This window comes from Lissotriton vulgaris, unplaced genomic scaffold (assembly GCF_964263255.1).
Source record: "Lissotriton vulgaris unplaced genomic scaffold, aLisVul1.2 SCAFFOLD_3545, whole genome shotgun sequence".
Classification (NCBI taxonomy): Eukaryota; Metazoa; Chordata; class Amphibia; order Caudata; family Salamandridae; genus Lissotriton; species Lissotriton vulgaris.
In genome coordinates this window covers 145,106-167,716 of record NW_028242236.1, presented here as the reverse complement: position 1 = coordinate 167,716, position 22,611 = coordinate 145,106, and the positions used below count along the sequence as shown (strand labels likewise).

Below are 22,611 nucleotides of genomic sequence, written 5' to 3'. Positions count from 1 at the left end.
AACACCCAGATTGCGAACAGTATGCCCCTAGATATCCGGCAGTGATTGCATGGATTTGAAATGAATAATTGTTTTATGATCATTCTCATCAGTACAAGTCCATAAGGTTGTGGTACCTGTGTTGCAGCTAATATGTCACTCATATTAGCTGTCGTGCCGTGCTGTTGTATCTTGAAGTGTTCTGATGTGTCTTACGCCGGTCATTTCACTGCAGTGCCTTGCTCAAAGGTCGGTCACTTTGGAATTTCATGATTTATCCAGATCCCAGATTGTGCCTAGTTATTTCTTTTCATTCCTTAGACACACACAAAGGTGGTACCAGGACACATCTGCTAATGCAAATGCGAGCAATAAACAAATTCATTAGGACTATGGTAGGAGACAAGCAAAACAAAACTAGTTAACAGCAGTTTTTGGAGGAAGAATACAGAATTGCTTGAGAATCCCCTAAACATATCTAATATTGTAGCTTGGATTTTCGAGTTCTCTGTGCTCTTTCATAAAATAAAAGTAAACATCATAATATATATGATCTTCTTGAAAGCATTTGGGTCTCATCAGCTGTTAATCACACATAATGAATTCATGTAAATTACAACAGGGAAAGATTCAAAATCACCAATCAGAGCTCAGAGGGGGAAAAAAAACAACAAATGCTTTTTCTTGTATCCTGGTCAATTTACAACCCAACCGTTGGGTTGGCAAAAGGAGGGTCACCAGAAAAGTGTCTCATTGTGTACATCAGTGTGAAAGTGAGCAGAAGTAGTCATTACTAGAAGTGTAATCCAACATTAACATTCATATTAATAATATACACAGGGGTGAATATTTGGGTTCCACAGGAGCGCACACAAACGGGGGCCCATGCACAAAACACCAAGCCCAAGGCCACGCGAGGAGGCTCAGCTGGAGCTTTGCATGGGCCACAAAAGTAACAATGGTGGCTTGCTGGTCCTGTGTGAATTCGTGTTACCGGGATCAGCTGTACCTCAGTGTGTATTCCAAAGCAACGTAACCAATCAAACAGCGTGCAATGAATGTGTACCATTCAACGTAACCAATCGCACAGCGTGCAATGAATGTTTAACCATTCAACGTAACAAATCAAACATCGTGCAATGAATGTGTACCCATTCAACGTAACCAATCAAACATCGTGCAATGAATGTGTACCCATTCAATGTAACCAATCAAACAGGGTGCGATGAATGAGTACCCATTCAACATAACCAATCAAACAGGGTGTCATGAATGTGTACCCATTCACTGTAACCAATCAAACAGTATGCAATGTATGTTTACCCATTCATTGTAACCAATCAAACAGCGTGAGATGAATGTGTACCCATTCACTGTAACCAATCAAACAGTATGCAATGTATGTTTACCCATTCATTGTAACCAATCAAACAGAGTGTGATGAATGTGTACCCATTCAAGGTAACCAATCAAACAGGGTGTGATGAATGTGTACACATTCAACGTAACCAATCAAACAGGGTGTAATGAATGTGTACCCATTCAACGTAACCAATCAAACGGAGTGTGATGAATGTGTACCCATTCAAGGTAACCAATCAAACAGGGTGTGATGAATGTGTACACATTCAATATAACCAATCAAACAGGGTGTAATGAATGTGTACCCATTCAACGTAACCAATCAAACAGGGTGCGATGAATGTGTACCCATTCAACGTAACCAATCAAACAGCATGCAATGAATGTTTACCCATTCATTGTAACCAATCAAACAGCGTGAGATGAATGTGTACCCATTCAATGTAACCAATAAAACAGCATGCAATGAATGTTAACTCATTCAACATAACCAATCAAACAGCATGCAATGAATGTTTACCCATTCAACATAACCAATCAAACAGTGTGTGATGAATGTGTACCCATTCAAGGTAACCAATCAAACAGGGTGTGATAAACATGTACCCATTCAACGTAACCAATAAAACAGCGTGCAATGACTGTGTACCCATTCAACTTAACCAATCAAACAAGGTGCAATGAATGTGTACCCATTCAAAGTAACCGATGAAACAGGGTGGGAAGAATGTATACTCATCCAAAGCAACCAATGAAACAGCATGCAATGAATGTGTACTCATCCAAAGCAATCAAAGAAACAGCATGCCCTAAATTTGTGCGCATTCATAAATACTGTATGGTGCTTTTCTCCCATGCCTAACTTTGCAGGTATCCCAAAGAGATCCCGATGGCTCAGGCGTCTGCTGGTCATCAGTGGAGCATTGAACGTCCTTCTGCTGCTGGCTGGCATCACAGCTGGAGTTTTGGGTAAGTACTGTTCGCACAGTGTGTGAGGGTTACAAACAGTGGAGGGAGGCTACGCTAAAAATGTTGTACAGCTAAATGCAGGGTGTATCAAGAGACATCTGAGGTTGTGCGAGGCCCATTTATCACATTAAATGCTCTCATTCATAGTGGCCGTTAGAGTCTCCAATGCTGCTGGTGCCGGCAACTTCAGGGAGCGGAGTTACTGGGGGAATGCAATTGGGTCCATGACTGGTCCCTTAGAAATGTGAAACTACCAATGAAACTGGTAATTCCTAGGGGCATATTAGCAAGGGCAGTATGGCCGCTTTAGCGGCTCTTTTTGCCGCTAAAGCAGCGATATTTTATTCGCCCTATTAGCAAGCTGTCGCTAACAGCAGTTAGCGACAGCTTACAGGCGATAGCAAACGGTTTGGGGCCCGCTTTGCATGTCAGAGAGATTTATCGCTAATGACATGCAAAGTTGGTGTACCCAAACTGGTGGCGACTAAAAGCAGTCGCTAACACAGCTATCGCCTACTAGCAACACAGGCGAAGCAATAAAAAAAGTCACGCTAAGCGTGATTATCGCTTGAAACCTGACTTACCTGTATTACCCAATGGGAGGTGGATTATCAGGCTAAGTCAACCATGGCGTTAATGCGTGAATATCGCTGGATTTCCAGTGATATTCAGACATTTCGCCGCTATTGCTTGATATTTTATCACAGTGGAGATAAACGTTGCTAATAGCATTTATTGCTACCGCAACACCCATTGAAGTTGACGATAATAGGTGGCAGCGCCAAATTTAAGACCAGAAAATTCCTGGTCTTAAGGTGACGAAACAAGGTAAAATGCTTTTATTTCTCCTCGTTTTTGCTTTTACCATGTGTGCTGCCACATGCAGCACACATGGAAAAAGCAAAATGCCTAGGTATGTTCATGTACAGGAAGGTGTCCCTTCCTGTACATGAACAAACCGTTTTTCAAAATGCCATTTTGTAACTTCCATGTGTGATTCACGAAGCAGCACACATGTAACTTACAAACTGGAATTTTAGGTTTGTTTGTGTGCAAGAAGGAACTCCTTCCTACACATCATCAACCAACCTCCCTGCTTGCAGACACCCTTGCAATCTGGTGCAAGGGTGCCTGCTTTGGCGCTAAGTTGTGTAACTTAGCGCCATTGCAGGGTGAAATGCAAGGCTGCACCATATCCTTGTGAATATGGTGCAGTCTGGCATTTCCATAGTGGCGGAGAGAGGCGTGATTGCATGTTCTTAAAAACCCACATATGCCCAAAAACATTGAGACCTATTGGTGTTGCCAATACTTGTTAGCAGAATCAAATAAAGAAGTAGCAACTATGATTTTGTTGTGAATGGTTAGAACTGAAAATGTTTCAATTTTGAAAATATGCCATCTCTCACTCTGTTATAAACTATGCCCTTTTTCAACCCACATTTTTTCTGGAATCTCCCATTTGCATATTTCACACGCCATGTCTTTCCTGGCCTTTAACCCCTTCGCTGCGGCGGCTATTCCGCCGCAGCGCTAAGGGGGCGGGGCGGCCGCGTGGCGGGTCAATGCTGGTGACGGAACCGCTCGTCACCAGCCGCGGTTGGGCTGTGCTCATGACGGAGCGGTTCCGTCACGGCCCCGCCTGCTCAATGGAACGCTCAGAGCAGGCGCGGAATCCGCGCCGCGCAGGCGTGCCGAGCGGGCCGTGACGGAACCGCTCCGTCATCAGTACAGCGCGACTGCGGCTGGTGACGGAGCGGTTCTGTCACCAGCAGGGGAGCGGTTAACTCTCTCTCTCACGTACTTCCTTTCATCTCGTCTACTTCACCACTACACACCTAGCCCTCCAACTTGCCTGCAAGCACCACATTTTCTTACCCCCTGGTTGCTGTCCATGTTTCAACAGCTGTGGGCCTCTTTCACAAATGCTCTCAAAATTACAATTTGCACATCTGTCATTATCCCTCTGTGCAATCTGCAGAGAGGCCATTGATTGGATGTAAATGTCATCTGACCCACTTTATGACACACTGAGAGGCACTTGGAGAAAGTCACCCTACCTTGACCCTCAGCTCCAGAGCTCTCAGCCGTGCCCTCATAAACGCCCTCTCCCATTCAGAACCCATACAGGCACCTCGAGGTGAGAGTTCACAGCATGCTTTATGCATGCAGTCATATGTAGCCTGAAAACAACTAGAGAAACATAACATCTACAAAAAAAGAAAAAAGAAAATTATTTTGGGAAATAAAATATGAAATGTAAACAGGGGCTGCATTGCTGACATAGACTACCTGAGGGGTGTTTACAGCCACTGTTGAGAAATAAAATCTGTAGTCTGGTTGTAAAGTTAAGAACATGAATATAGCACCCAACAGGGACCTGTTTCAAAGCCAGCTTCTAATTAATGCCAAGTCCGTGACCTGGGAGGATCCGGCCCACTTAAAGCCCTGCTTCTCTGAGCACGACTAGATGACCCAAGTGGTGTGGACGAGGGTGCCTCTTAGTGGTGAAGTGAGAAAATGAGTCCAATACAGTGCTGTCCTCTTGCACGTTGTGTGATCATCACATTTCGCAGATTTCTCCATATCATCACAGTACAGCACATGCACAGGTGAATACTTTGCTCGCACAGGAGAAAACAAGCAATGACAAAACCAATTTTTTTAGGTCTGGACTGGATAACAGCATCATGACAGACCTGCAATATGGTTTCCGGGAGGGACTGGGTACTGTGGAGCAAGCTCTGAACCTCTCCCTTCTAATTGGGAAATACGTCCAGCCGAAGAGAGGCAATCTTCACCTGGTCTATGTGGATTTGACCGCAGCCTTTGATTGTGTATCACACTCTAGGCTGTGGTCAATCCTTGCGGAAATGGGAGTGGACCATCATATAATATCCTTCTTACGTGAGCTGTACTCAGGTGCATCGGCAAGGGTGGGATTCGGGGTGAACGGGGAGCTCACGCATTCGTTTGGAGTAACCAAGGGAGTCAGACAAGGGTGTGTCCTGGCTCCTTTTCTATTCAATCTGTATAGAAATGGCCTTGAGAAGGCCATGCTAGAAGGGAGTCAGGACCTTCCAACAATTGCCCGTCGTCCGATTCCTGCGTTACTTTACGCGGACGACGCAGTAATTATGGCTCGAACTCCAGTACAACTTCAGAACCAACTAAATTCATACTGTAGATTCATGGCTTCATTGGACTTAAAGGTCAATATAAAGAAAACACTAGTCATGCATTTAGGTAAAAAGAGATCTAAGAACAAACCGATTTGTATAGAAAAAGCTAAGTTGGATTGCACCAGGACCAATCCTTATTTAGGTATACTCTTTGATAACACCTCCTCTTGGAAATCGGCCATCGAAAGTAGATATCTTTTATTTTTAAGAGCCTCCTCTGCATTGATTGCTTTCTCCCGTAAAATAGGTAAACCACCCCCAAAAGAACTTTTGCAAATATACTACGCTAAGTGCCATAGCGTAGCCGTATATGGCGCTGGGGTGTGGGGCTATATACCTGTGGTCACTTTGCAAAGGGCTGAGAACAACTTCATCCGTTATCTTTTAGCCGTTTCTCAGTCCTCTCCAACCTATGCTTGCCACATAGAATTAGGCATGGATTATATTGCTGATCATATAAAAATCCAGCCAATATTATTGTGGCATCGCATCTGGACAACGGAGCAGTGTAGCTTAACCCGTGCACTAATAGTAGATTGCCTGGCCCTAGACAACTGGCTGGATGTCCCATGGTTGTTATATGTACATAATTTTTAAATGACTTGGGCCTCTCCAAATATTTCAAAGAACCGGCAGTCTTAAACACTGTTACCAGAAAGGCCCTGCGATTGCTTTGTTTATCGCACCTGGGAGAACTTCGTATGGCTCAAGAAATCTATAAAGTCACAAACCACCATATTTTAACCATTAAATGTACTTTGGGCATCCAGCCGTATCTTACTTTCTGTTTGTCTACCTATGAAAAGTATTTGTTAACTCGGTTAAGACTTAATTTATTTTTCCGCTTGGTCACTTTCCCAGGGAGACAGGACTGATCAAACTCCATCATCCAGTGTCCTTGTGATGGTACCTCTGAACAGTCTAATATTCACGTATTACTGTTCTGTAAATATTATGATGTACCACGCAAACGATGGATTATTCCAATCCTACTGTCCCTGGGCTTGAGAAGATGCCATCCAGCTTTTATGGCGTTACAACTTTTAGATACAGCATCAAATGCCAAATGCATAGCCATGTTTCTTAAAACCTGTCTGAAAATTCGAGCCACTTATGGAGATCCATAGTAACTTAAAAATGGTTCACTGATAATTGTTATGCTTTACTTTGCAGAATTAGCCGAGAGAACCCAAATTGCCCTTTTTCTTTATATGATTCATTGTATGGTTGTAAGGCTTTATTTATTTACTGTGTACCTACGATGTATGTGAAATTGTATATAATGATTGTCGCTTTTATGATTTTATATTGTTCTAAAATCGAATAAAGCTTTCAACTACTACTGGTAGGCCATATTTAATCAAACAAAACAAGTATATATATATAGATGGTGATGTCGGGGTTGGGTAACCCCTTCAGCCAATGCTTGTTTTTGGTCAGCCTACCTTTCTGTAAACCCCAGTTATGGCTGAGTTACTTGAATCCATGGCAGGTTTTTTGACAGCAAAGACAAAGTGATACTTTTCTGCCCCCTCCCCCAGCGAGGAGCTCATGGTTCATGAGTTTAGGGCCTCTTGTGACAGTCCTGCTCTGCTGCCTGCAGCTGCTTAGTGTAGCTCAATGGTGAACTGGTCCTGCCTACACCCTCTGGTCTTCCCATTCTACAGCAGGGCTTCAAGAAGCAATAAAAGTGCTCTACACATTATTGAACAAGGCGGCAGTACAGATCACAGCCCCCATTCCTTAGAACCACAGCAGGGGTGTGCCCTCTGACCTGCCTTATGGCGACACCAACCTCCTGTGCCCTTAAGAAAGTTCATGAGCCAACTGGAAGTCCATGTGACATCAGTGAAGGGCTCCAAAGGGGTCACTCTCAGACCTCGTCCACACCCCTGGACTACTGCCAGACTCCCCACACCTTAAACGTCACAATCTGAGGCCAGACCTCGAAAAGGAGCATTTAAATGCACAAAGCTTCTCTTTAGTGACATATCCATTTAAACTAAATGTATTTCTCATGTTTCACATAATAAATGAGAGAAAGAACTGATCTAGATTGTACAGCACTACAGCTTCCCAGAAGTGATCCCTAGCACTAGCGCCTAAGAAAGCAGGTGGGTGTATGTTTGACTAAATTCACAGATCTGTTGATTTACAGGCAGATATTTCAGATGCTGTGGTGGGATGTACGACATTACAACGCATGCTTTTACATTGCATGCTTTTACAACGCGGGTTTTACAACGCATACCATTACAACGCATAGTGCTTTGGGGCGCTGGATAGTGAATAGTTTAATTTTCTATTCCAACTCCAGTCCCCGTGGATAGTAGGGAAGGTGTTGGATAGTACATTAAACCTATTCCCTATCCTAGAACGCCCCCCAGCGCAATGCGTTGTAATGGTTTGCGTTGTAAAAGTTGCGTCGTAAAGTCACTGCATTGTAAAAGTTGCGTTGTAAGTGATGTTTCCCGCTGTGGTGGATATCTGTGGAGAAATGGGGAATTACCTGAGCAATTTAACAACAAATCATCTAGTTCCCTGAAAATATTTCTTTTCTAGGGAACCTTTAGGGTCCAACTTTTACAAGGCTGTATTTTAGGGGCAGTTACTAGTACCTGCAGTATCACTACCTTAAGGATAGGGATGCACTGGACCATTTCCAGAGCCACTCGTAATGAGTATTTTAGGGGCAGATCTACAAGGAAGTGCCAGAGCACAGCAAAGCACGCCGTTTGGCTGCGCCACGCTGCGGCACTTCCGAAGCACAGGTATGCAACATATTTACAATAATATGTCATTTTCCTGTGCTCTCCCCTGCGCTGGCGCACAAACTGCAGCCATGCGCCAGTGCAGCCACCCTTGCACCATGGTGCAAGGGTGCCTGCGTCATGGGGAGATTATTTTTGTGCAGGAAGGGGGACCTTCATGCACAAAAACAATCAACGACAGGCATTTTCCTCTATCAATGTGTGCTGTAGAATGCAGCACGCTTTGAAAGAGGGAAAAATGAGGAGTAATGAAAACATTTCTCTTCGTTGCTCCTCGATACCCCTCCCCTGGGAGCTGTAGCATTGACACGCATTTCCAGATTTACGATTCCTCGTAAATCTAGAAATGTGTCTCGTTCCATGGGTGTTGCCTGGGAACACCCACAGCAACACCCATGGAACGCCCCTTTCACGCAAAGTGTTGGGTGTGAAGGGGTCATAGACTTTTCCTCTCCTTGCAAATATGGAGAAGTGAAATGCGCCTCCTGTACATTACAAAAGTGATGTACTGGTGGTGCAGGAGGCTTATAAATATGCCCCTTAGTCCTTAACTGGTTCCTCACTTGAATCCTGAGCTCTCTCTCAACGCCTCATGATGTCCACTTTAAACTTCTGGGCTCATTTGTTCTCTTTGACTAATACCAGTATTCTTCATTTATTAGTGTTTTCGTATCATTTGAACTTGGGGTGTGCTCAAATCACTTAATTTGCTTTTACATTGTTGCATAAAAGTTTAGGGAAATTACGTGAAATTACACATAATTATGCAAAATGCACAAGAACACATTTTGTAGTGAAAATATAGCTCGAGAATCACAAGTGATGTGAGCAATATCTGCTCGTGTTCTGGCCAGTCACATTATTCCTATGAGCCAACTTGGCACAATGACGTAAGTTCTGAAATATGGGGCCTCATTTATGAGGAACTGGCTTAGAGCAGAACCACACGCGTTCTTCGTGCGCTGCCCTACACCAATGTAAAAGGGCAGGAATCCACTGTATTTATAAATTACAGTGCATTCCTGTCCTTTCTGTAAAGTCGGGGCCCTAGGCCCTCATGCTAATAAGGAGCGAGACACAGACACACTGCATGCATGGTGCAACTGGCCCAGAGCACGTGCGCTCGGCATCTTTTATTGATGCTGTGTCACATGACCTGTGACATCAGTGGTGGGTGGGTGTTCAGTGTGAATACAGGCTTCAGCACTAGACTGCTGACTTATGCTGGGCATTACATCCCTCCCCAAATTGGTTAAAAATTCAACCAAACGTGAAAAGTCCAAAAACCTGTGGGGGAAAGAAAACACAGAAAATAACATTGGACTTGCGCTCTCAAAATGAGTCTCTTTGGCTGCTTGCAAGCCGCAGGCAGTATAGTTCTTGCGTTTTGGATTACCAGGTCTTGGTGGCACGATTCGCAGTTGTTCGGCGGGTTCATTCTTTGTCTGTGCTGTCTGTCCGCTGTTTTCAGCCCTGCATTTTGCTTTGCTCTCTTGGTGACAAATAGTTAAAGAGAGATGGATGACATGGTGGTTGTTCGTTGTCCGGCTTCTTCTCTCTATGCTGGATGCGTGATGTTTCCGGGCAGGCTTCAGTGTGTTTCTTGGCAGGTGAAAAGAGTAGGTGCGAACATCCCTCTCACTAGGATGCCCCTCTCGCCGGTTTTCTTCTGCCACAAGATGTCCGGGAGGACCTCTTTGCCAGGTTTCCACTGGACTGGTGTTTTTGGTCGCGTTGCTCTACCATAGCCTTTGGGCCGTGAGCAGGGCGCTCCACGAGCCTCACCGTCGTGTCCTAGTTCCACCTGTAGGTTGAGTTGTCGACTCTCTTCATTGCTCTCGAGGCTTTCATCCTCTTGGGTCCTGCAGACGTGCTTCTGTAGATCTGTCTCCCGTGCGGGACTTGCTGCCACCAGAGTCCCTTGAGGCTTCTGATACTGGTTTGCCACGGGCTGGTGTGAGGTATGTCAGGTCCTTCACTTCCGGAGTCCTGAGTAGTCTCGCCATCCAATCTTCCGCTCAAACCCCAGAGGTAGATGTCGCCAACAGTCTATCTTGCTCTCTTCTGCGTTCGCCATGTGGATGGATGGCTCGTAGGTGGTTGTCCTTGGTCTGCGCTGCCGGTGTTCTTGCCAGGCTTGTCTTTCATTGCACTCGGGTGTTCCAGTGCCTGTCCCTTTCCTTCTTTCCGCAGGGGCGGCTTCTTTCTTCCTTCTTCTTACCCTGACAGTCGTGCCACTCTGATTACTTCTTCCTTCTTTTCTTCTTAGTGGCGGTGACCACTCTGTTCTTTCTCCTTTCTTCTTCTCTTCCTTTCTTCGGTGGCGGCATGCCACTCCGATCTTTCTTCTTCTCTTCTCCTTCTCCTCGCGATGTACTCTGGTCCAATCTTCTTCATCTTCTCTGGCCAGGCTTCCCCATGCAGCGCGCGCACTCTGCACGTGTCTTCCTGGTCTTGTCCTAGTCCTAGGACACTGTCTTTTTGTCACTCACTTCCAGGGTTAGCGTCACGACCTTCACATCTTCTTCCTATTGCTTTCGTTAGTTTGTGTGGTTGAAGTTTGCGGGTCCAGGATCTCGGACCGCGCCTTGTCTGAACTTCTTGGACATCGTGCTGGTCCCTTCTGCCGAGGTCTGGCAGGTAAGATTCGTGGTGCTGAGCTTCTTGGACCTCGTGCTGGTCCCTTCTGCCGAGGTCTGGCAGGTAAGATTCGTGGTGCTGAGCTTCTTGGACCTCGTGCTGTTCCCTTCTGCCGATGTCCGGCAGGTAGGCTTCTTGGTGCAACCATCTGGCTGGTCGACTTCATGCTTTGTGACCAGGCTGAGTGGTCAGGTTGCTTCTGTGTTGAATCTTCAGTTCTGCGGGTTGTCTGCGCAACCATTTCCTTTTTCATCTCAGTTCAATTGCTTTGGTGCGCAACTGGGTGCGCTCTTCGGGTGATCTCTTGTAACTTGCTGCTTTGGGCTAGTGCTGGCCGCACTGCTGCGCATTTGCGTCATGCGCTTTCGCACTTCCTGGTGCTGGGTTCTAGAATCATCGTTGGTTCGTGTGGGGTGTTCTTACTTTCGCCATTCTGCTGCAGCGATGGCCTGTGGCCAGTAGGCATCGCTGTCTCCTCTTCTGGCGTGGTGTAGATGCTTCTTGGGTGTTTGCTTCTGGAGGGTTGCTTCACCACTCCGTTGACGTTCTTCTTTTGGTCGTGCTTCTTCTGTTTGGTGCTAATTGCGATTCTTGTGATCTTGTGGGCGCACTTGTCGCACGTTCTCTTGAATATCTTGTGAGGAGTCGCTGCACTCCTGATGCGCTTCTGGGGCTTCATGCGCGTTTCTTAGGTTCTGTCGCGTTCTTGTGCTTCTGGCGCGCTCCTGCGCCGTCGCCTTTTATCTTCTCAGGCTGCGTGGTGGTTTGGTGGTGTTCCGGTGTAGCAGTGTTCTTGCGCTTGGTCAGTTTCTCCTGGTGTGCCTGCTAGGTAGGTTTTTCCTTTCTCTTGGCAGGTGCTCTTGGTTCCCCTGAGACGTCGCTACCTCACTCTGGCGCCTTTGCGGGCTGTCTTGTGGAGTTAGCGTGTCGCTGTGCACTGGCTGCGTAGTGCTCTCGTTGCTTTTCTACTTTCTGGGAACAGTGGCAGTCTGTATTGTCTCTGTGCACCTGCCTTGTTCTCATGGCACTGCTCAGTACTTCTTGTGCTGTTGCCCGGTTGTCTGGTGTGGAGTTCCTGAGTGTCTTTCGCTTATTTCAATGGTGCTCCTTGACGCTCTTCTTTACTCTGTCTCCTATTCCTTTTAGTGTTACCTCCCCTCCATTAGGTAACGCTTCTTGGCTGGACTCCTATGTTACTAGCAGCTTGGAACTGCCTCTGTGTGTGCCCCAGCTTTGTGCTTTAGTATCCTTTTCCCTGTTTGGCCCAGCGTGTGGCAGCTGTGCTCTAGCTGCGTGTGTTTCCTTTGGCGGGTGTAATATCGCCCCTTGGCCACTAGACGGCAGTGTATTCTTTATTTCGTTGTGGGCCCGGGTTTGCGGTGATCTTGATGCCTCCTGCTGGGAATGGAGCATTGGCTGATCCGACCTGGAGTTGCTGTTTGCACTTTGCTGGTTGGGAGCTTGCTGCTTTGCTCCTGGAGCTCTGGAAGTTTTTTTTCTATGGCATTCACAGCCTCCTGCACGCCGCTCCCCGGGACATTCACAGGCAGCTAATAACGACCGGAGGACTCTGCTTCAACCAGTGAGTCTCTTGTTGTTTTCCGTGTCCTCTGGTACTGCGAGCACGAAATACATTCAGTGAGGAAGGGGGGCTCTTCTCCTTCTGCTTTTCCCCACCCTTCGCAGCAGGCCTTTCTCTTGCCGGGCCTCGCGGGGGTGTCAGTGCTGCTCTCAGTGCCCACAGTCGGCACACTTCTTTTCTCAGTTACCTCTCCCCACCGCAGCAGCTTTGAACAGTCTGCACGCTGTGCGGGTGGGGTGAGCGTCGGCCTTAGCGTAGAGGCTGGCAGGGTTTTGGCTCCGGGGACAGGTTGCTCTGTTTGGCCATAGGCCGGATGTGGCTGTTGTGCAGATTAATTTCCCTGCCGCATTTTCCTTCACTTTTCTCCGCTCCCTGCTCGCGGCAGCCTCATTTCCTTCGCTGGCGGGCAGGGGGGCTGGGGGCCAAGTTCTGACGTGCGAGGCAGGCACTCGCCTCAGAGACAGTGTGGGCACCACATCGCGGGTGGGCTCCGCTTTAATTACTCCGCGCCCGGCAGCTCTCCTAACGCATCGGGCGCTCTTCTTTGAAGTTCATTCACCCCGCCGCCGCAGCCTCACTTCTCACACGCTGTGCGCCGCGGGCGGTGGACGCTGCAGGCAGGCCGCGGGTGGGCTCCGCTGGCCTTGCTTCACTATGGGGGTAATCGCTGATGCCGCTTACTCTGTTGGGGGCAAAGTCAGTGTTCACGGCGGGTGGGCTCCGCTTGGTGCATATACGCCCGGCAGCTTGGCACACGCTGCGGGGCTTATACTTGGGGCTGCTGCTTTCTCGCTTGGGCTCACCTTCGGCCAACGGGCCTTCATCTCACACGCGGGTGGGCTCGGTGGAGGTTGCCTCACTGTTGGGGCAGTCGCGGTCGACGCGGGTGGGCTCCGGTCGAACCGCGTTGTGTCAGTCTCAATTGCGGCCGGTACAGATGGGCTCTGGCCGGTCCGCTTATCTCCATGTGCACTTGACGGCAGGACTTGAGAGGTGTGGGGTGGGCTCCCAGTCACCTTCTCGTTCTCCTCCAGGCCCGGGGCTCAACACGCCCCGCGGGCCTCTCGGCGGCCGGCGCCTTTCTAAGGGGGGGTGCCTTCGATGTAGGCAGCTCCCTTCCCCTTTCCCACGAAGTTTTCTTTTAGCTGCGGCACGCGTGGCTAGCGTCCGCCCTCGTCGCCATTGTAAGGTCGGGGCCCTAGGCCCTCATGCTAATAAGGAGCGAGACACAGACACACTGCATGCATGGAGCAACTGGCCCAGAGCACGTGCGCTCGGCCTCTTTTATTGATGCTGTGTCACATGACCTGTGACATCAGTGGTGGGTGGGTGTTCAGTGTGAATACAGGCTTCAGCACTAGACTGCTGACTTATGCTGGGCATTACACTTTCCCCCTACTCTGGCGTACATTTTGCTGCCTAATGCCAATGTAGGCACCCTTACACCATGGTGCAAGGGTGCTCTGTTGCAGGCAGGATTGTTTTTCTACAGGAAGGAATATCTTCCTTCACAAAATCAATCCTATGGGGCTTTTTCCTCTTTGTATATGTGTAGCAGAACGCAGCACATATGGAAAGAGGAAACAATTATGACAAATAAAAATATTTCTCCTTGTTACACCTGCTCTGGGGAGGTGTAAGGTTTTGGCGCTGCCCCACGTTTACGTGATTAAGTAAATCTGGGGCAGCATAAAAATCCATGGGTGCTGCGTGGGAAAACCCAACACAACGCCCGTTGAATGTATAGTAAGGCAAGGCAGTGACTTGTGCGGCTTTGTCTCACTCCATATCTGTCAGGCCACTCAAAGCCACGCAGAGTGGCTTGTCGTGGCCTCACAGATATGATTGAGAGGCCACCAAGCCTCTCATAAATAAGGTCCCAGGTGTGTTAGGCGCAGCACCAAATTTTCCCTAATTACACTGGTGTCATTTAAATTTCACCCACAACTAAAGCCAATCTATTTTTCTTCCAGTCTTGAAGCACTCTCAAGAGACAGCAGAAGTGTCTCCAGTGTCAGACAGTGTGAATGCACATAAAAACATTAAAAACAGAGATACAGGTTGTTGACGCAGCATTTCGGCATTTGTATTTACACCTTCATCAGGACAAAATTCTTATATGGGTTGTTGTTACGTTGACCTCTATAATCAATTTGAGGCTTGTCTCTTTTTGGTTAGAGAGTTCCCTTTTCTTAAAGTTACGGATGGAGTGATCTCTTCTGAATTAGATGACCCTTCTAATCCTTTGATTTATTCTTTGTCATTGAGTGCAAGGGAGCCACCGAGATTTTTTGGGTCTTCACATTCAAGACCAATATTAGAATGAGAGGGCCAGATATGCGCACATGACTGGATGTCTTGATGTTCGTGCGAAATTCAGTTTTTCATCTTTTTTGCGTGATATCCTATTTGACTATCTGGTTTTTGGGAATCGGCCTCTCTGCTCCTCTCGTCACTCTCCTTTTTTTCCTTTTTCACTCCAGCATCAGACACACAGTGTGAGAACAAGGAGCGATACAATCAGGAACAAGCGGACTGCACAGGAGCAGGTACATTTAGCCTGTTCTTCAATCCTTCCTCATGTTGTTTGGGGTGTGATGCCTTCATCTCAGAGAATCCATCCTTTCACCAGGGTCTCACACCAGGTGTTCCAGGAAGCCATGCAGTGACCCTCCTCTCTATGCAGGGTTCTCAGAAGCCAGGCATTGATGTACTATCCTAGGAGTGTATTTCAGCTGGGGTAGGAATGTTGCTTTGCCTACTTTCATTCAGAAATGTTTCTAGTTTTGACACAATAGACTTAGAAAATTAGTAATTTTTCTCTGGCAGAAGTGTGCTCCTACAAGTCTTGAACTAAAAGGGTGGCTAGTAATCCCTGGTGGTGGCTACCATGAAGTGATCCTGTTGCGTTAATCTAAAGGTGAGTAATGTCCCCAAATGCACTCAATAAAGAATGTGTTTCAACAATTTTTGTTATTGCTTCCTTTAAATAAAGTTTTATTTGAATTTCCTTCAATTCTTTGAGTTTTCTTAACGTTGTATTGACATCAAATGAATTTCTTTTACACAGAATATCCATTGCCCAACGCATTTCCAGCATTACGCCCTTCATCAGGGGCTTCACGTACTGTCAAGAAGAATGTACACAATGATGAAAAACAAATATGCATATCTCAATATTCGGTTGACCCTTTTTTCTCACACTTTCCAGGTCTTTTACAAAAACGTTACCTTTATCTATTTACATTCATGATGAACGATACATCTTAATTGACAAGGTTAAGGTAGGGCACCCGAACCTTTGAACTGGCTAGAATAGTCACAAGATATCTTGCATGATATTCACCACGGAAAAAATGCAAGTTTATGGCCATCTTTTCAATCGCACTGGTTTTCTTCTCATTTTTATAACGCACATTTATCATTTTTTGTAACGCACTTCTATCCTTTCTTAAAAAAACACACTTCCATCCCTCCTTTCACAATATCGCACTGTCATCGTGAGATTTCACCTTTTTTCAAAAACCCTGTTTGGAACATGTTATCACTTTTTCAGGTTACCCTCCACACATACCATGGGATATAAGGCTGAAGTGTTGAAATGTTGTAAGTTTTGTGTTACATTTATTGAGATATGCATATTTGTTTTTCATCGTTGTGTACATTCTTCTCGACAGTAGGTGAAGCCCCTGATGAAGGGCGTAATGCTCGAAATGCGTTGGGAAATGGATATTATGTGTAAAAGAAAATCATTTTATGTGAATACAACGTTAAGAAAACTCAAAGAATTGAAGCAAATTCAAATAAAACGTTATTTAAAGGAACCAATTACAAAAATTGTTGAAACACATTCTTTATTGAGTGCATTTGGGGACGTTACTTACCTTTGGATTAACGCGACAGGATCAATTATACTTCTTTCTTTCACTCAGAAGGAATTACCAAATAGCACCTACTCACCCTATTGAATCGTATTACTTTCACAGAACCCAAACAAGGAGTGCAAACGTTCTTCATCGTGCAGTTGGCCACCATGAGTCTCATTTTCCTGTGCTGTACATGATGAAAGAAGTATTGACTGATATTTCATGATTCAGTGCAAATCCGCTGGAGGGCGCTGTGGTATTAATAACTTCTTAGAATTAGGAGTCAGGTTACCTTCAGAATACTTACTATGTTAAGTTGTGCGTAGGGTTCTCAAGTTTCAGCTTTTCAAACGTTGTATTCTAAGCTTGTTGGTCGCATTTACTTAAAATTGGCAAAGCACTTTAAACCTGCTGATGCTTCTTCTGCAGGTCTTTCTAAGCAATATTTCATTCCCAGGGAGCATTTTCGAAAATCATGAATTTAATTAAATCAGCGCGGCATAAATTAACCCTCCCATGTAGACACCTGAAGTCTGTATCAACTGCGGATTTAATTTGGTGTTCGAGAGAATGACGCCGAGGATTATCAGCTTCCGGAGGAGGTCATTGTTCATTTTCCAAATTAGTGATGGAAGAGGGTGCGGGGGCGGGATTTTGATCGCTATCTTATCACCTTTGATCTAAACCCCGTTCTGGTCGACTGAATCTTTGTTGCCTGTCATTGAGGGTAGAAGGTGCGTCTCTTTCCAGGTTAGTTCAATCAATAATGGACTCCGCTCGGAAGAACCACAAACAACTTCTAGCTTTCAAGGATTTATTATAAGGTTAGGGTAAGTTGCAAATACAAGCATCTCAGAATGATGTTCACCAGATATATGGGTACGACTACATACATGTGCTCTTTGAAAGCCCTCAGACGAGCAAAGAAAACTACCAGGATTAATTCCAGAATTAAAAGAGCTGCCAGCATAGACACGTATTGTGCTCTCTCAGTCATTTACAGTCGGATAAAAAGGGTCAGGTTAGGCTGTCCCTACCCTGTTCTGGATGGTATCCCTACTTAACAAAATCCCAACCTAACAAAAGGTGTCAGTTGCGAATGACTTCCAAGGAAGATCACCCACTCTTAGTCTCTAGGTGAAAACCTATGATCTCCAGTCATGACCCCTCTCTGCCTACCCATCCGCTCTCTAAAGGGTCCTCAGGCATCTGATCTAACTCCACCCAGGGGTGCTGTCCCTAATACCAAAACACAATAACATTTGAGACGCCCCTTGTGAGACGCCCCTCACGTGGTGTTGCTTCTGGCTTTTTCCATGATGATCCTCATTGGGGCCTCGTGCGTTAGAGTTGACCTTGCTTCTCAGACTCTTCTCCGGCCCGCCGATACCCCCCAAACATTCCTAAACCCTCCTCCATGTCTGTTTCCTTCTCCTGAACAGAACCCTATTCATCCAATCTTTAATTGGATCCCTCCTCACACCCGCAGACAGACATTCGCAGCTAGGATCCCATTTCTCATAAACTTCTAACAGAAGTTGCAACATTATGTCTCGGCGCCCTTGGCTCCTACTAATACGTGTAAATCAAGCATGGTTAAACAATTCAGGCCTACAACATTTCTCATAGTGATTATATTCTTCAAATCCTTTCATTAATCAATATCTTGTGTTAATACTCTACTTTAGGATTATATAAACACATCTATAAAATATAAACCTATTGAAAACATAATTACTAAATATCATTTAGTGCAATCCACGTCATGCAAATGAATACCTTTCCCAACCCTTTCAGCTCTGGCCCTGAGGCCTACTGCGTTCTGTGTTTGCAGCATGTCATTCTTACATTTTAGCAGCTACACGACATGGATTCAGGATTAATCACGTCTAATAAGGTTATACATGTTCACACATTTCTGCATTAGTTCCACTTCTACATAAATCTCTAGATTAACTACACATGTCAGAGTATAGGTGAATATATTCTTGGCACCCATGGCATTTCTCTTCATGATTGTGCGTACTACGTGTAAGTGTGATGCACTGATACAATTCGTTCAGTTTACGCTCTCTCAGTTCCCCCCTTTGATGACCTCTCGGGGTCATCACTAACATTTAAACTGAAGTGATTGCTAGTGTTCCTCGTTTCTGCGTTTCTAGAGCCCTCAGGCTCCTGTACTGATTGTCTTGTATGGCAGCTAATCTCTGTAGCTGTTCCCTCTGGGCTCTCTCCAATCTCCTTGATCTATACCATTTGTATGCCCTCACCAATCCCCACAACATGATCACACAGATCAATATTATGATGATAGGTTTCAACACATACCACGCGAAACTCTTTCCTATGTTGGCGAACCAACCTCCAAAAGTCACCCATTCCATGGCCCACTTTTTCCCAAACATTTTCTCTACTCAGGTCTTCGATCTCTTTGTGGATATTAGTTATGTTCATGATAACTTTCTCCAGGGGCTTTGAATTGTCTTGAATGTAAGTGCAACATTCCTGGACCTTCAAGGCCTTACAGACTCCGCCCTCTTTTGCTAGCAGGACGTCTAATGCAAGACGGTTCTGAAGCACCATGGCCCTTATCGATTGCATCTCTCCTTCCACCAGCTATAAGGACCTTGCACTGCTAGCAGACAACCTGTCTACGACTGTTGCCAGTCGTCTAATTTTAACATCATTGAGGATCAGTCCTAAAAGAGGAAATACAGCTCCAAATACATCTCCGACCATTTCTGCATCCCCCAGATCTCTTCTCCCCCTCGCTGTAGCCTTGCCCTCGATGATCTCTAAGTCTTGGGCATGGTATATTTTGGGGAAGATAATTGCCAAATAACATGATCCATACCAGTTGTCAGGCAGTCTCACGTAGGCATTTCTTCCACACACAAAATATACATTTGGAATCACTTGCATTCCTTTCAAGAAATCTTTTGTATAATATTCTAAATTGAAAGCATGTTCACAACTGACTTCTCCTACGTATACATTTTCATAATACGTTTTGGCTCTGTGAAGACATAACTTTCCTCTCTGCGTTTTATCCAAAGCTATTGGACCACTACTACCCTTTCTCTTGTGTGCCTTCTCTTCCTCCGTCCAATCTGTTTTCCATTGTCCTGATTTTTTTTGAATCTTTTGCCTTCTGTATCGATCATCCACCTGCCCTATAAACTTCTTCTCTATTTCTGACACCTTACATGTCAAATTATTTCTGCGGGCATGTGAAGTATCTAAGGTAATCCAAGGAATGAAGAACTTGGCCAATCTGTCTTCACTCTTCCAGTAGTCCCACTTATTCATCTGTTTATAATTTGGGACTTCTGGTAATACTGAATCATAATTGGAGAAATAGTATTCAAAACTATCTCTCCCATAAAATATACTAAGCAATAAGCTACATGTAATGCCATATGTCAACGGAAGGTGATGATATCTAATGCCTTCGTCTACAGACGCCGGCAACTGCATGCAGACATAGCAGTCCTTAACCTCCATGGCATCCACGTATTCATACAAAAGTTTAGCATAAGCGTTTGACCTAAAGTCACCTTGGGACTCATCCATATGTAACCTGCGGGCTTCTGCTGCTAATAGCGCCTTCTCCTGTATGTTTTCTCCTTTCTCACCCGCAACAGTGGGTTTTGGTGTCACTACAGACTCCTCGTCTGATACCCTTGCCTCCCTCTCATGTCCCACTACATATGAAACCGTAACTACTAAAGCTATTAGAAGTATCACTCCTACTATTAGTGTGCCTATTATACATTTGGCTCTACGATTCGGGGTGCCGGCTTCCATTTCGTCAGACTGTAGGATTCTCTTCCTTATTTCAACGCAAAGCTCTCTTCTTCTCGTCCCTTTACAGTCTCTTTTGTTCCTTCAGTCTTTAGAACCCCACAATTGGAAGCTGGCAGTCTCTTTTTCCAAAAAGTCTTTTTGCAGCTTTAACACAGACAACCCTATCCCTTCTCCGTCAACTAATAGGGAGGTCCCTAAGATTCTCTGCTTCCTGGGCGCTAGGTAATCTTCTTCTTCTTGCTTATTTACAAAAGTCTTTAAGCATCTACAACTAATTTCGGACCTGCGGCTTGAATAGCATAGTTCAATATTTCCAAACGAAGAACGTGCTCTTCATGGCTGGTTATCTTTGTTCCAAAGTCGGGGAATTGCAATTCTGTGAAAAACATGTGCTTTAACTTGCTCAGGCGGGGAGGGCTGGGGAGGGTGAACGTTAGTGACCCTTCTGCTTCGACTCCGGGTACTAACAGCTGTACTTCCACTGTGATGATGGGCTCAGAGCTGGACACCACCACCGCTCATATCCTCCCTGTTTCCCGTTCCAAAGACATTTGTCGCCAGATATGTCCACTCAGGGGTGGCGTATCTTCTGCTAGGCACACGCACTCTTCTTGACCTTCTTAGATCTGGTGCTTCAGAGCCCTGAGCACCTTCTTCCGGGTCTGAGTCTTCTGATATCGGAGCAAGGGTTCTCTCTGGAGTTGACCTCAGGCTAGAACTCCTTCTTTGTGGCCAACTAGCTTCTCCACGTACCCTTCTGCTCCTTCTTCTTCTGGTCTGTTCACGCTCTCTTTCAGACTGGTCGGTGTCTGATTCGTACTCCCAGCTACTTCCTCCTTCATTAGCGTCGTCTGTTTCGCTGTTGTACTGACCGTCCTCAGCTTGGTCAGACTCGTTCTCTGCTTCCTCTGGCACCTCTACAGCTTGTCTAGCCCCCTCTATGGCTTCTCGGTCCGCAGCTGGACTTCTATCCGAGAGAGGAGCTGTTTCTTCCAGAGGTGCTGGAACCCTCCGCGTATGCGACGCGTGGATCCAATTGGGCAGTCCTCCCACCTTGACTGCAGTGTTCGTGATCAGGATGATCTGGAAGGGCCCACGCCAGCGAACATCCAGGCAGCTTCTTCTCACGTGCTTTCGCACAAGCACCCAATCACCAGGGCACAGGTCATGGCACAGGTCCTGGCATGACGGAACTTCGGCAGCCTGCACCTGAAGGGACACAGAATGAATGGCGTCAGACAGCCCCTTACAATAGTCCAGGATCATATCATCTGTGATGTTTAACAGTGCAGCAGTTGGGACAGATGGCAACCTCATTGCTCTCCCCATTAACACCTCGTGAGGCGACAGTCCCGTTCTTCTGTCTGGGGTACTACGGAGGCTCATAAGGACCAATGGCAGAGCATCAGGCCAACTCAGGGACGTTGATGAACACATCTTTGCAATTCGGGCCTTAATGGTGCTATTTATCTGCTCCACGATTCCTGATGCTTCTGGTCGGTAACTACAATGCAATTTCTGATCTATGTTCAGGGCCGCACAAATCATCTTCACAAGCTCGCTGTTGAAATGCGTTCCCCTATCTGATTCCAAAGAGGCCGGTACCCCGAATCTAGGGATGAGTTCCCTAAGCAGTAACTTGGCTACTGTAAGGGTGTCACACCTGCGTGTAGGGTATGCCTCGACCCATCTGGAAAATACGCAAACAACCACCAAGACATAACGTAGGCGGTTGCACCTTGGCATTTCAATAAAGTCTAACTGCATTCGATTGAATGGACCTCCAGACCTCCCTATGTGGCTCAGTGCAACTGGTGTTCTTTTTCCTACATTCAGCTGCTGACAGGTCACACAACGTTGGCACACCGCTTCAGCTGCTACTCTGAACTTAGGGTTATACCAAGTTTGTCTGAATACTCTCATCATAGCGTCTCTCCCTAAGTGTACTGGACCATGGATCTGTCTGGCCATTGGGCTCACCATCTCATTGGGTAGCACCGCTCTTCCATCTGCTGAGACCCAGAAATGGGCCTCTCCTATCACACATCGTGCCTTTTCCCAGGTTTGCTTTTCAAAGTCGGGTGCGTTTTCTTGCATGCACTTCAGTTCATCCCAAGTATCAACAGTTTCTAATATCATAGCTAATTCAGTTCTTACATTTATTCCGCCCACTTCCACCTCTGTGAAAGAGTACCCTTGTTCCGCGCAGTACCTCGCAACTTCGTCGGCATATCTATTGCCTTGTGACACGAAGTCCATATTTCGATTATGAGCGGTACATTTTACAACTGCAATCCCTGCTGGACATTGCAAAGCTTCCAACAGTAGACGCACAAACTCTCCATTTCGAATGGGGGAGCCTGAAGACGTCATGTAACCTCTTTGAGACCATAACTGCCCGTAATCATGAACTACCCCGTAACCGTATTGGCTGTCGGTGTATATGGTGACTC

At 46.1% G+C, this 22,611-nt stretch overlaps 1 protein-coding gene across 1 annotated transcript in view; it reads left to right on the top strand.

Annotated features, from left to right (window-relative positions):
* The window catches only part of LOC147669016 (killer cell lectin-like receptor subfamily B member 1B allele C), a 156,898-nt gene that overhangs the window by 38,021 nt on the left and 96,266 nt on the right, over positions 1 to 22,611 (top strand). The window contains exons 2-4 of the mRNA XM_086948282.1: positions 2,212 to 2,310; positions 14,459 to 14,506; positions 14,975 to 15,034. Of these exons, the coding sequence (XP_086804408.1) occupies positions 2,212 to 2,310; positions 14,459 to 14,506; positions 14,975 to 15,034 (207 nt within the window). The remainder of the gene's footprint in view (positions 1 to 2,211; positions 2,311 to 14,458; positions 14,507 to 14,974; positions 15,035 to 22,611) is intronic.